The sequence below is a fragment of the Phacochoerus africanus genome, chromosome 11 (assembly GCF_016906955.1).
Source record: "Phacochoerus africanus isolate WHEZ1 chromosome 11, ROS_Pafr_v1, whole genome shotgun sequence".
Lineage (NCBI taxonomy): Eukaryota > Metazoa > Chordata > Mammalia > Artiodactyla > Suidae > Phacochoerus > Phacochoerus africanus.
Window position 1 is genome coordinate 108,710,301 of NC_062554.1, and position 15,369 is coordinate 108,725,669.

Here is a 15,369-nt window from a genome sequence, read left to right on the forward strand (position 1 = left end):
CTTGAGCTCACGTGTTAACTAACAAATGTGAAAGCAAATAATTGCCACAAAGTTATTTTAAAAATAAAACTCCAGGCTCTTCTAACTGGTGTCTTTTTGCCCTACCTCACTGTCTCCCTAGCTTCTCCCACACTATCTCTAGTACCTCAGAGCTGGGGTTGTCTGTGGAATTTAGTCTTCCCAGTTCTGAGGACTGTCATTTTTGTTCTACTCTTCAACCCTGTAGGCAAGGTCACACCTTAAATCTTTTACAGGAATAGCCCTGTCTCTGATCTCATTCAACTGTATTTATCATAAATTCGGAAATCTCTTCATTCTTTTCATTCCCTTAGCCCTTGTAACTTGGGTTCTTTACCTAATTTGGGATCCACCTTTGTTGACAGTGTCTGCTTGGCATCTCTGCCTTACAGCCCTGGTCCAGCTGTCTCTGGCTCTTACCTGAGTCCTTTCCGTTTTGAAATCCCAACTCAACTTTTAGGGTTGAGTTGTCACCTTTTCGGCCATCCTTTTGCAGTTCCTTACCTGCCTCCCACCCCCATACTTTTGTGTATTCATCTCACATTGTAATGTATGTTCTTTTAGGCCTTTGCAGGTAGGATATAAGCTCAGCAAGGGCAAGTTCTGCATTTCATTCATCTTTGTGTATTCATTGCCTGATTCATAATAGTCATTTATCACTGGCTTTCTTTGCCCCTCTTTCAACTCTGAATAATCCACCATTTGCTTTCTTCATCATTGTTTGGGGGTGGAGTAGTCTTACAGAAAGTTACCCTCTAACTCCTGGGCTCTTTGTCTTTCTCTAATTCCTCTCCTAAGGCAGTTTTCTCTCTGCCTCAGGGCTTACGTAAACAGGTTAGTGAAACCCTAATCTGTTATTCAAACCAGAAAGTCATCTTCCCGCATATCGAAATCAACACCAAGTTTTCTAAGTGACTCTCAAAATAATTTACTTTCTTTCATCACTAGCGTTGTTGTAGAAGCTGCATCCTTTCTTGTCTGTCGACAGATCTGCCTGCCGTCCAGTCTAACCTGAGTTTACCTTTGCATTTTATTCTCCTCTACCCCTCCTCCTATGCTATGCTGCAGTTAGCTGGGCTTTCCAAAAATACAAATCTCCCTCCTCCTCTTTTACTTAAAACCTCAATGGCTTTCCTTTACACTTCAGTAAATTAAAGCAAAATTCTCTAATGGGTGGCATCTTTTCACCATCTGATGGAGGAATGTCCTAATCTTTTGAAGATGCAAGTATGATTTTAACACTTTGATGAGAAAATGTTTTGGAAGAGGATGCTTGTTTAGACTCTCTAGTGTGAATCTGGTAGACTACAGGGCTGGACCACTTTGCAGGCATTTGGCTTCTAGGGCCTCTGAAACTAAAAATGAGGTCGGAGAGGGTCTTGCCTTCCTTCTCCTGGCTAGCAGAGAAACCCCCAAGTGAGTAAAGGTGTACAAGAGGCAAAATCACAGACTTTCATCTCAGTGTTGAAGCTGAGAAGCATGGGTAAAAGTGTGGGTAGGGGGAATGCTTTAATTTATGCATTCATCATATATTGTATATTTTCTGCTTTTAGTGTGGAATGTAAATTTTACTTTTTTGGATTTATCTTTTTCAATTATTCATTTATCCCTGTAACTGCTAACTTGATGAAAAATTTGGAATATATGTCTACATTTTTTTTCAGTCCACAAGTGTGCATCTCATAGCTTATTATTGTATGTTCTTAATTCCTGTAATGGGTCATATTTCTGTAGGTTGACTGCAATTTAGGAGTGGAGTATCTTTATAAATAAAAATGTCTTTGAAAAGTTGTATTAGATAAAATTTATACTTTGAATGAAATGTTTATTTAACCATGCAGAACAAATGAGCAGCCTTGCAAATATCAACAGCGTAGTTATGTATCATTTCTTTTGTTGATTGTTAGTTTGCTGGGGATTAAAACACAAGCGATCATATTCAGGTTGGTTAGATTAGTGATTTTAATATGAAACCATTGCTTTTAGAATAATCATGGGCCAGACTGGGAAGAAATCTGAGAAGGGACCAGTTTGTTGGCGGAAGCGTGTAAAATCAGAGTACATGCGACTGCGACAGCTCAAGAGGTTCAGGCGAGCTGACGAAGTGAAGGTATACCTTTGTCTTCTGTGAAAATGCATATGCAATAAAAGATAGCTCCCTCCAAAATAAATTTTAATTTGAAAGGGTGAAAGGTCTTATTTACAATAAAATAAATGAAGATTTGGAAGCTAAGGTCCTTAGTCTGTTTTAACATAAAAATTGTACCATGCATATTAGTGAAATGGAAAGATTTTAGTCTTGATGATTATTCAGCCTACTCAGAAATCGCCATCTTTTCATTCTATCTTTTGTACTGCATGTGTAGACCCAGGACCCAAATATAAAGGAATGTGTTTCAAGGTATTATGTTTCTAAAGTCATTGTGATTTAGAAACATACAGATGTACAAAGTTAACAAAGAAAGGATAGAAAGAGTTTCTTATTCTTATCCCTCCTACTTTTAGTAAAGTAATTGATCTGGTGTTTTTTGTTATTTAAATGTGGGAAACTAGAGTATAAAATCCATATGGTTTTGAAGGAAGGTCCCTGATATTTTTGAGAAATCACTAGGTTTTTACTTTCATTAGGGATAGTACAAATTTTCTAACAATGAACACTTTTTTTTTCTCCTCTCCATTTTTTTAAAAGAGTATGTTTAGTTCCAATCGTCAGAAAATTTTGGAAAGAACAGAAATCTTAAACCAAGAGTGGAAACAGCGAAGGATCCAGCCTGTTCACATCCTGACATCTGTGAGCTCATTGCGCGGGACCAGGGAGGTTGGTGAACTCATGCGCTGTCGTCATTATCAGTGCATTTTGGTTTTTGCTGTTGGAATGTTGGTTAGTTATTGAAAGGAAGCCATTGACCTCAGGATGTCCCTTGTTTTATTGCTATTTCTCTTTAATATGCAACTGTTAATGGCTGCTAGATATTCCTACAACAAAGCTCTTATATTCAGAATATACTTTCACTGTGATTAGGTAGATTCCTGTTTTATAAGACTGCTCTTAAAATATTTTTAATATTAAATACTCTTGAATGTCCTCATCAGATCACAAGTTAGAGCAAGGCTTTCTGATGCACTCTTGTCTTTTTCTCCCCCTTAATATGAATTAGTTATGCTGTAAGAAATTTTTCTTTTTTATCCATGTTCACAGACTAAAAAAGCTATTTATTTTATATTTTGTTCAAATTCTAAGGCTCTCTGTATAAGAATTTTTAAATTTAGGGGTTGAGAGATCAGAATTTTCTTTTTTAATAGCCTTTTTTGAATGAGGTAGATCTTAGTCACTCCCCAAAATTACGGTTTTCAAAGGAAGGCAATAAATCTATGGTAGATTTTATAATTAAAAAACACATTAAAATATAGTGGCATGGAGTTCCCATTGTGGCTCAGTAGAATCCATCTAGTATCCATGAGGATGTGGGTTCAATCCCTGGCTTCATTCAGTGGGTCAGGGATCCGGCATTGCTGTGAGCTCTAGTGTATGTGGCAGATGACGCCTGGATCCTACATTGCTGTGGCCTGCATTGCCGGCAGCTGTAGCTCTGACTCCTAGCCTGGGAACTTCCATATGCCATGGGTGCAGCCCAAAAAGACCAAAAAACAAAACAAAACCCAATATAACAACAACAACAAAAAAAACCACAGTGGCAAGAAGATAAAAAGAAAATGGTGGAAACTTAACACATTATAGAACTAATCAGTAGGATTTTGGTTAAAGCATTTCTATTTAAGTGTCTGTTTTATATAGGAAGATATGGCCTTTAATATGGAGTGCTATTTGAATGGGAAGAAAGTGATTTGAAATTTAGATTACACCATGTAGTAGATGATTGTTGACCTGGGTGTCTAAACACGGGAGGCATCTAAACAGTGGAATTAAAAAAAATGTTTTCGGAATTCCCGTTGTGGCTCAGTGGAAACAAATCTGACTGGTATCCGTGAGGATGCAGGTTCAATCCCTGGCCTCACTCAGTGGGTTAAGGATCTGGTGTTGCCAGGAGCTGTGGTATAGGTTGCAGATGTGGCTCAGATCCAGCATTGCTGTGGCTGTGGCATAGCCTGGTGGCTGCAGCTCTGATTTGACCCCTAGCCTGGGAACCTCCATATGCCATAGGTGTGGCTCTAAAAAGACCAAAAAAAAAAAAAAATGTTTTCATATGATACTGTAATACACAGGCACTAATTTGCTGTTATATGAGACCTGTTGAGATTGACACACTGGCTTCAAGACTGGTCGGTGCTGTCACAGTAGCTCAGCCTAGTGGTGGTTTCAGTGATGGTGTTGGTGGTCTTGATGGTGACACATGACTTAGGATGATTCTTATTTATACATTTTGTCAGGGGACAGTTCTTTAAAGCTCTGACTTGCGATTGTATAAATATGTATTATTTTATTGATACCTTCCAATCATCTGGAACAGGTCAAGGCCTACGTATGAAAGGGATTCTCTCCTGTGCCAGTCAGAACCTTCTCAGGGGATCAGGATGGAGCCTCTAACTAAATGTTTTGAAAGTTTTGTCTGGTGACCTTTGGAAATTTTGAGGTGAAGGGAAAAAAAAAAAAAAAACCCTCATTTTTTTTCTCCCTGGAGGAGTAAATCTTAGAAATTGAGAGAAATAAAGTTAGGAACACATGGAATATTTTTGCCACCCATTACAGATCTTAAAATGATACTGAAAGCTCAACCCACATTTATAATAAAAGGTAACAGTAGTGATGATTTCTGGTTATTCTACCTCATTTTATATTTGTGATGGTTGTATAACCCTTTTTTTATTCTTAGATGGGGAAACTGAGCCTTAGTAGAATTAAGTCAGTTTGCTTGCTCTGACGATCTGATGTGGGCCCAGAAGAGTTCACTTTGCTTAGACACATTATTTATTAAAACTTGAATTGCTCATGGTAAAAATTTTGGTGTTAAATTTAAGAGTACAGTTTATTCAAATGAATATTTATTAATTGAATTTTGCTTTTAATTTTGTCAAGTAGAGATAAAAGTCATTGAATGTAAAGGTATCTAACTTTTTGTTGAGTTTATGTGAGAAATTAGAAGAAGAAATTAGCATTTTAATAAAACAGGTGTTTTCTAAACTTAGTACCCCACACAAGTTGAGAAAAAACATTTTCACAAGATAGGCAGGGAAAGGAGGAAAGTAATCCCTAGCCTCAAGAATTTAATTTTTGTTGCATGGAGTTTGACCTGGTCAAGCATATTCATTTTTGAGCCACTCTCTGATAGTTGATTCTGCTTCAAGTGATTTGTCTTTAACTCCTCCACACCCTTTAAAACCATCATCACTGACTTGTGGAAACTGAAGGTTTATATAGTTTGTGGTAAGCTTTTTGGTGTTATTACAATAAATAAAAAAAAATTTTAGGGCTGAAAAGGACTTCAGTGCTCTCTAATCTCTCTACTTTTCAGATGAGAATGTATCTCTTTATTTTTTCTTCAGTTTGAGCATTTCCAGCTATATATCAGTTTCTTTTGTATGTTTTAGAAGTTGGAGTCTGAAGTAGGTCAGAGCAGGAGGATAAATAAGGTTAGACTGTTTTGCAAAAACTTTCCTAGTACTAGGCTTGTAGGCTTGGCAGAATTTGACACTGCACCATTGATCCAAATACCTAAAATCTATGGCTTTCAATGTTTGGAAGTACTGTTATAACATTGTCTTAATTAACTCCTTATTTTTATAAGCCGATCCTTTGTAAGTGCTGTCTTCAGCTTAAATCCTTTGAGCATGATGAATCAGTGACAGTTTTCAATTATCCACTCCAGTCTTATACCATATTCCCTTTTGTATTTAAAGCAGTGGATATGCTCAGTTTTAAAATGATCAATTTTATGTAGGTTATTTTCATGAAGAAAGTCTGATGCTTTTATTTTCTGATCTAGTGGAGTGGCTGTGGTAGATGCTGACTCGAGATCAGGAGCTCGAATCCCAGAGGCCACATCTTTAGTCTGTTGCTCTTTTGTGCATGTTGTTAGGAGATGGGTGGGTGCTTATTTTTTGGTCTTGAAGTTACAGAACTTAAACAATGTGTTCCCCTTAGGATTTTAATACAGAGTGTGGGTCTATTTTTTTCTCATTTAAAATACTTCTGACTTCTTGAAGAAAGTGGCTGTACAATGCTTTACATTTATATCCTTTGCTCTTCAGTTTATCTTTTTAAGGAGCATTCAGCTTAAAAATGATAAAGGCCAAGGAGTGTACACCTGTTGTCATATCAGTGAAACTTTTATCCTCTGTAAGACTGCACATTGGTAATCATGTTCTTCAGTGTGTCTTTTTCCAGTTTTGCTGAAGCAACTGGTTTAGGAGCTACTCTTTTAGTTCTTAGTGCATTTCTTTTTTACATTTTTCATTTCTTGTTAAAAACAGAAGGGTACTTTTCCCCTTCATTGACTCCTGATGTCAAGATTTTTATTACCTGTACATAATGACTTTGAAAGGGAAGCTTGCCCAAGTGATGTCTGTTTTCTGGGCAAGTGGTGTGATTGGGTAAAATATTTCTGCCAGTATGCATTTTTAGATTCCCAGGAGAATGTCATATTTTTGTAAGAATTCTGTGTTGTTTTCTAATGAAAGAGTGAGAACTGTGGGGCTTCTTAAGAATGTTTAATACATAAGCAGCATCAGAAAGACCCCCTTGTTCTCATATTCATGAAGAATTAAAAATACTAAGGAATTTTCAGTACATACAGGTTTTCTCTTCCGAGTGATATCTGAAATGATTCTAAGTTCTTCATCTCTCGTTTGATATTTGCAAATGAATTTTTTTGGAGAGGCTTCTATCAAAGTTACGCAGAATGTGTAAGTTCGTTCATAAGTTTGCACTTACTTTTGTTGAAGAAGAAAAACATTGTTTTCTTTACATGTAAATACTTGATTGCATTATTTATTGATGTGGTAATATGCTTTCCTCTGGATTGTAAGTAGAAATTCAGTTACTATGTACAGAGAAAAAAATAACATGCTTGTGTACTCAATGTATACTTTTGTGCTCTTTACTTAAATATAGTCTTAACTTTCAACACAGTAACTGCTTTTTTCCCTTTGTAAATTTCAGGATTATAGGACCAATATGTGCCACTCTGGTTTGAGCAGTTGTGGCAGGGAGCCGGGTTTTTTTTTTTCCCACATGTTAGACATAGATGAGTGGCTTTCATCTTTAAAGGCTGTCTTTACTCTCAGTCTGAACATATCTATCTTTTCTTGGTTCCTTAAGGAACTGTTTTCTAAGTTGCTTTCTATTGCCCTTACCCTCTCCTAACCATTTATCGGTGGAGTCTTATGTTGACCTTCCCATTCTTCCTGCCATGTAGTTTTTTCAGGTCATGGCAGCCTTCCCTTCCTTTCTGGTTTTCTTTTGGCTGAAATAGATGGAACATTACTTAAATGAACATAAAGGAGTTGTTATATCATATGCTTATGATGTTTGAATTCATATTTTAAATTTAACATTATATATCTTAAGCTTAAAAAGTATACTTTTCAAAAATGTCAAATATTTATTTTGTACAGCTAAGTAAACCAGAAGTTGTGTTTAATTTGCTTTTCTTTCTCTTAGAATACTGCTATAGTTTGTGTTTTAAAAATTGTTGTTAAATTGACTATTACAAAGATCAAGTTTCTTCCCAAAATGCAAAACCAAATTTTGACAGCTATTAAAAACAAACAGAATGAACCCAAACCCAAAGAAATGTTTGTAGAGTCTGCAGTGTTAAAATTTGTTTTATTGCTCTGAAGGAGTAAGAAAATTTTATTAGACTTAGAACTTCTGTTAGAATTTAGCTTGATATTGTAGATTATAATCCTAAGCAGTGGATTTAAATTATTTTTTCTTCTCTTACTAAATTTCATTAAAAAATATTTGAGTACCATTTTGGGAGGGTTGCGCAGATTTCACGAGCTACCTTGGAAACCAATGAGGCAGTTTTATATCATCTAATGTGAATATCTTTTGGGTAAATGAAACTTGTGGTTTTTAAAAAATATTTTTCTTTAATTAAAAGGTCATTGCAAAATGCTAATTGTATTAATTCAAATGACACAGAAATACATGAAACAGGCAGCAGAAGTCTCTGTAGTCCAACCCCTGTGACTTTTATCCTTTCAGATTTCTTTTTCTTATATGATAACATGTTAATAACAACAGTAGTATACATTCTATTTTAAAACGTTACTCCCAGATAAAACATGCCTGCCTTTTGGGACCATCACTTTACAAACTTTGTCCAGGTCTTCAGTCTCTTCCAGCAATGCACAGTGCTTGTCCAATGGATATTCCATAATGAATTGCCCTAGTCATAATTGATGAACATTTAGGTTTTTATTTTTTCCTTTTGCAATTAGCATTTCAGTGAATATCCTTCATACACATCTTTGCATCTTTTGAGTGATTTTGGTAGGAAAAGTTCCTAAATCAGTATTACTAGGTCAAGAGGATGTGCATATTTAAAATTTTAATAGATATAACTCAGTTGCCCCCCCAAAGGTTTTACGAACACCCTCACCACCTTTTGATAGAAGTTTCTGTTTATCTGTATTCCCAGCATAAAGTGTTAATCTTATTAAACTTTGTCAGTGTGTTAGGTAAAACATCTCTGCAATTTGTTTGCATTTCTTTATTTCTTTTTATTTTTGTTTTTATTCTTTTTGGTCTTTTTAGAGCTTCACTTTCGGCATATGGAAGTTTGGAGGCTAGGGATTGAATCCAAGCTGCAGCTGCCACCCTACACCACAGCCACAGCCAGATCTGAGCCAGAGTCTGCAATCTACACCACAGCTCAAGGCAACTCCAGATCCTTAACCCACCCTGCGAGGCCAGGTTCTCATGGGTACTAGTGGGGATTTTTACTGCAGAGCCACAAAGGGAACTCCTGTTTGCCTTTGTTTAATCAGTGAAGTTATGTACCCATTGTTTGTTTATATTTCTTTTATGAATTGGCTGTTACTGTCTTGGATCTTTTAAAATTGGGTTGGACTTTTTCTTATGATTGTTTAAAGGACTTTTTGTATATTATAAATACTAGTTTTGAATCATCTGTTCTGCAGACACCCTTCCCCCTATTTTAACGTTATCTCTGGTATAATTTGGTTCTGCTGAAGCTTTCAGTGTTTATGTGGTCAAATTAGAATCTCTTCTTTGATATCTCTGTTTCTTAAAGGCTTACAAAGCCTTTCTTGGCTTCAAGATTATAAACTTTTTCCTTTTTTTTTCTTTTTTGGGCCGTACCCATGGCATATGGAGGTTCCAAGACTAAGGGTCAGATTGGACCTGTAGCCTCTGGCATGCACCACAGCCATAGCAACTCAGATCCAATCTGTGTCTGCAGTCTACACCACAGCTCTCGGCAACATCGGATCCTTTAACCCACTGAGCAAGGTCAGGGATTGAACCTGCATCCTCATGGATACTAGTTCCGTTCATTACTGCTGAGCCACAGTGGGAACTCCTATCTTTGCTTTTAATTGTTTCATTTCTATATTTTAATATCATTTAACCTACTGGGAATTTCCTTTGGTATAGTGAGTGAGCGGGGGATTTTGTTTTTAATTTTTTTCTATGTAGCTTTGTTGTTGTTTCTACACTATTCACTAAATAATCAGTGAGTGATTAAGAAGCTGCTAAATAAATCTGTTCTGCAAAGATCCACAGAATTGGCCTCCCTGATTGGTGGTCACTGGAGCAAGTTTAGCACCTGAGCACAGACTTGGCCCTTCCCTTCTGGGACGTGGTCCACACCAGTCCTGCCTCTTCACCCCGGCTAGTGCCGATACTCTGGGCTCCCACGTCCACTCAAGGGAGCGAGGCTTCTCAGTGGCCATGCTGCCGTGGCTGAGGGAAACTGACTTTATTCTTTGTTCCGCTTCTTAGTTTTTTCTCCTCCTTCCCTTCCTTCCTTACCCCCCTCCCTCCCTACCTCCTTCCCTTCCTCCCTCCTTTCTTTCTTTCTTTGGTAGAAATAGTCTTATTTATCATCACAGGACTTAGTGGATTAGGGGATTGAATTTGCATGTCAGAAAAATGTGGCTCTGGTTACCTGCTTCATGTGCTTTGTTGAGTGTTTTTGTGGTTTTACCAACTTACGTCCTGTGACGGTTGTTCTGTTTCTGATCTCCAGTATTTTAGCAAAGGTGCAGATTACAAGATGATTTACCCTGGCAGTCCCCTTCAGACCCAGACTGCCTTAGGTTTTCATAGTTATTTACTGTATTAACTAGGCTTTTGTATTTATGATCTCTTTATTCAGGATCAGGCTTCTGAAGCTAGGATGCAGGGAGGGGCTTGAAGGGTCCAAACTTCACCAGATGTTACTTGTTCTGTGTTAAATTTTATATATGTCCCCCTCGCCCTGCCCTAGAAGAAGTGGAAGATGCTTAGAGTGGCATCTCTTGTGGTTACATGACCTAGAGGAAGAGCCTCATGTTGCCTGGTGGAGGTGCTTCCCGAGTCTACACAGCTCTGCAACATCTGCATTCAATAACGAAATTTGAAATAACTTAGTCTGGTTTGAGCTACTCTTTTATTCTTTAGCTCCAACACCCTCGACTGCTTACATATGTCTGTGTCAAGATCTGATCAGGATGTTTTATTTCTGACTGTCTTCTGCTGGAGCTGCACATCTTCTTTAACCACGCTTCTAATCATCCTTCTAAACCTGGTTATCAACTCACTTCTCCTATAAGCTTTTCTTGACTCAGACTTGATATTTATCTCATTCCAGTTTTTTCTTCAGTACTCCTTTCACCTAAAAGCAGTCTGAGATCTTGGTGTGCCATCTTTTCTCTGCTCAAATCTTGAAGTATATGGGTAGTTTCCAAAATCATCCTCAGCTTTTCCCTAGTTGGGTGGCAGCTAATGCTTTCTATTCTATACCTCAGATGTGAGATAGTTCTTTAGTATTTTCACTGGGAAAAGCTAAAAGATGTTAGACAATATCAGCAATTCATTGTGTCTTTGGCTTGAATTAAATGGACCAACCAGGATCCAAGAATATTTTTAACTTGGCTAACTGTATTTTCCCTTACTATACAGACTTAACCCCTCTAATGTTAAAGATTGTTCAGAGGCCGAATGGCTGTGGCTTTTGCCCTTTGGGATGTCCCATAAGATGGGGAGTCATACCTACCTCATAGGGTAGTGGTGAATTTTAAAGAAGTTAACTTTGGTAAAGTCTCTAGCACAGTGCTTGGCACATAGTAGGGTGTGTTAATTTCTTTCCCTTCCCTGCAGGCCATTCACCTGCTCTTCCCTCTACGATTTTCCATAACACAGTTTTTACTTGGAACCAGCCTTCTGCCAAGAGTCTCAGTTTGGTTGTGTACTCCTACAACTACTATTTTTGGCTTGACTTCCCTCTCCAGCTCCCAGTGGTCCAGCCACACAGTCGCCTATTGTACCAGCTGGTTGATGTAAGTCTATCCATCCTCAGAGGAACCTGGTTACTTACCAGTAAGCTGTGTTTCTCTGAAAGTGTAGCATCCTTGATAACTAATATGGTTGTTTTTTTTCTTTACAATCAATAATGGATTATCAACAACAACTTCCTTGTGTGATCCTCAAGTTGGAACTAGAATTAGAGAGTTTAATCTGTAGATACAGGTCTCCTAGTAAGTTTCTGAGTCCAGGACGTATGACTCTGATCAGGTAAAATGCCTTGGAGACCCATGAGGTCAAAATCCTATTCAGTACTCTGTGTAAAATGAGACTTAAATAATATTAAACTGTCAAGGATGATACATTTTCAAAGAAAAAAAGTTACTGGTAAGTAACTGGGATTTTTGAGTAATTTTCCTATAAGTCAATAAATAAGAATTCCCAAACTTGTTTGATTAACAAATGCTCTTGCATTTGAATATTATTTCATAAAAGAAGAGAATATGGTTATTAAAGTCAATAGTTAAAGAATGGGATAGGTTTTTAGAGAGTAATGTATAGATAATGAGGTGGGTGTAGGCCTTCAGTTTTCCAAATAGGCGTTCTCTTAGCTTTAAAGAGAAATTGAAGTTGAAGTCTCCATTAGGGAAAAATCAACAAATGTGATCTGTTCATTCCAGAAACATTTTTTGAGTGCCTACTCTTTTTTGAGACACTGTGCTGAGTATTGTTATGAGATGGAGAGGTAAAACCACACTCTGCCTCAGCTCCTTTTGCCCTCAGAGAGCTTATTTCTGGCCCCTTGGTCTCGCTTGTGTGACACAGAACTGAGATGATGGGTCATGGGGGTATGACAGGTGTGGGATTGGAGGGAGAACTTAGTGCTGCAGCCTTTGCCATCTTATTTTCTGTGCTTCTCTAAGTTCTTTCTGTTCACGGAAATATCAGCTGACCTCATTCATGAGACTCACAGCATTTCTACGCTAGAGCAAACAGGTGAAACAGAGCCAGTGTCCCTCCAGTCTGGGATTTGAATAGACTACTCAGCTGTCCTACATTAAGTGTGACCTTGGATTTAGATGTTAAAGCAGGTGAATAAGTCAGAATTGGAGAGGCAGCCACTCACTCCCCTCATCCCTCCAGACTTTAAGGGGGGCCAGTCTGCAGAATTAAAGTCACAGAACTAATTTACCTTTACCAAGTGAAAAAAATCACAAACTCTGATTGTTTGCAAGGAATGAAATTTTGTTCTTAAATTCCCTGGACAATGTATAGTACTTTACTCTGCAATTATAACCACTCCTTGCCCCAAAGTTGCCTGGTGAAGTGAAGAAGAAGGAGTGAAGATGTGGTAGGACTAGGATAAGAGGAGGATGCTGGGGGAGGAGGCGCTCCTATAACAGTGCCGGTGTCTCCCACACAGCACCCATCCAATGAGCATCTCAGGGGCGGGAGCTAGAGCACAGGGATGAAGTGCGTGGGCGTTGGAGTCAGATTTAGTCTTCCATCCTGGCTTGGTAATTTACTGCCTTTCCCACGAGGCATGCTATTTAACTTCTCTGAACCTTAGTCTTCTCCTCATTTGTGAAATTGTGATGCTAAAGACCAAGATGAGGAGTCGTTAAGATAATGTATATAAAGCACTTAGCACAGTGCCTGCAACATAGTACGTGCTCAATAAATGTTAACTGCTGTTATTTTGGGGCCAGTGGATGAGGAAACCAAAGAGTGAAACGGAAAGATTGCGGGTTCTAGAGTTTCAGTAAACTGTTCACACCTTCTTACTGAGCTATGAGCTTTCTAGCATTATCTTTATCTTTGCCTTTTTGGAAAACAAATTAATGGATTAATCACTGTCACAGTTCTTCTTAACTACTCTATCTTTAAATCTTTGCTTCCACTGAGGAAGGAACTTTTTGTGCTGCAGTGACTGTGACTATTGCAAGATTACTCCCTGGCCTGATGCAATGCTGAGGGCCAGGTGTGGCCTGAATGCCAAAGACTTCCACTCTGATTTCACCAAATATAGTCCTGCTATTTTTAAGCCCTCTTAAATAAAAATGAAACAGTTACTAATTATGCGTGTTGTATAGATACGATTTTTTTGGTTTCATTTTACTACTTCAATTCTACTTCTTTTTGCTCTATTTTCATTGATTATATATGCCCAGGGTATTTTTTGAGAAGGTACTGGAGATCTGATAATTGGGTAATGATACTCTTTAAGAAAAGCTGGATTCCTAGATAGGATGTAAAATGCTGTGGTATTTGGGCAGGACCTTTACCGTATTTCATTGAATCAAAGACACAAACTTTTTAACATTTTTAACATCGGAAACTGGCATGCTTCTTAGAATCACTATAATAAGGTATTGTTTTAGTTTAATTGGCAGCAACATTTTCTTTAATGATACAGAAAAAATGGTATGTTAAAATTAATGTCATCATAGATTGGATGAAATACGGTATTTCAGGGGAATTTATGCACTTAAAGGGTACAGAAATATAGTATCTGTACAAATGTGGTATCGTGACAATATGTGTAGTGGTTAAGACAGGGGCTCCACAATCAGACTTTCTGGGTTTAAATTCTAGCCCTAACATGACTCTGGGCCAGTTACTTACCCTTTTTTTCTATCTTAGTTTTCTCACCTGTAAAATGGGTGCTAAAAATAGTCCCCATCTTATGGTGTTGTAAATGAGGACTAAATATAAGTCATGTAATGTATTTAAAGGAGCGCCTATCACATACAAAGTGCTTAATAACATTAGCTATTATTATCAATAATTTAGAGAGTATGCTTTTGCAGGATTGATTTGAATCTATTTTGTTGTGATTGAAACTCAGATCTATTACCTTTAATATTTGTGTATCATCTGATAATACCAACAAATGACACTTGGGTTTTTAAAAAGGGAAGGTAAAGATAACAGGTTTATATATTCTTAATAATTGGCATATTTGGTGTATATATATATATAGTTATTCCATGTGGTTTGAGATGTAGAAGAAATTAAGCATTCAGCTAGGAAGTTCATAGGAAAGCAAGGAATGGTTAATCTGAGGCTAACATAAATGCAATATTGGATTCTTATCAATACTGGTAAGTATGGGAAAGGTTGGAGGGTTTTGAAAATTTGCAAAATCTGAAGCTTTTTTTTTTTTTTTCCTCACACTAAGTGAAAGAGGAGAGAATCCTTTTTGGTTTTTATGAATTTACTGTCTTATTAGTAAGGTAAAGAAACTTCCTTTTCAAGTGATGTAAGTAGGCAGCAAGCATCCCTTTATAATATGACTACAGCATCAGGTTGTTCTTTTATTCTTAGGAGTCAATTTTATTTTTTCTGTTCTAGTGTTCAGTGACCAGTGACTTGGATTTTCCAACACAAGTCATCCCGTTAAAGACTCTGAATGCTGTTGCTTCAGTTCCTATAATGTATTCATGGTCTCCTCTACAGCAGAATTTCATGGTATGTAAATAATGTGTCTTATTTGATAATCTTTATTTCTTATTTATTTATTTATTTCTAAAATGAATTTATCACATCTGTAATTGTATAATGATCATAACAATCTGATTTCACAGGATTTCCATCCCACAGCCCAAGCACATCCCCTCACCCCCCCAAACTGTCTCCTCCGGAGACCATAAGTTTTTCAATGTCTGTGAGTCAGTATCTGTTCTGCAAAGAAGTTCAGTCTGTCCTTTTTTCAGATTCCACATGTCAGTGAAAGCATTTGATGTTGGTGTCTCATTGTATGGCTGATTTCACTTAGCATGATAATTTCTAGGTCCATCCATGTTGCTAAAAATGCTGGTATTTCATTCCTTTTAATGGCTGCGTAATATTCCATTATGTATATGCACTACATCTTCTTGATCCACTCCTCTGTCGATGGATATATAGGTTGTTTCCAT

At 37.3% G+C, this 15,369-nt stretch overlaps 1 protein-coding gene across 6 annotated transcripts in view; it reads left to right on the plus strand.

The window, feature by feature from the left end:
* Positions 1-15,369, plus strand: part of EZH2 (enhancer of zeste 2 polycomb repressive complex 2 subunit) — a 64,988-nt gene that overhangs the window by 24,759 nt on the left and 24,860 nt on the right. For 3 of the 6 annotated variants that reach the window (XM_047752480.1, XM_047752482.1, XM_047752481.1), the window contains exons 2-4: positions 2,005-2,128; positions 2,708-2,836; positions 14,804-14,920. In XM_047752480.1, the coding sequence (XP_047608436.1) occupies positions 2,012-2,128; positions 2,708-2,836; positions 14,804-14,920 (363 nt within the window). In that variant the 5' untranslated portion in view covers positions 2,005-2,011. Of the gene's footprint in view, positions 1-2,004; positions 2,129-2,705; positions 2,837-11,305; positions 11,485-14,803; positions 14,921-15,369 lie in introns of those variants that run through there. The other 3 variants (XM_047752484.1, XM_047752483.1, XM_047752485.1) reach the window with 2 other exon arrangements.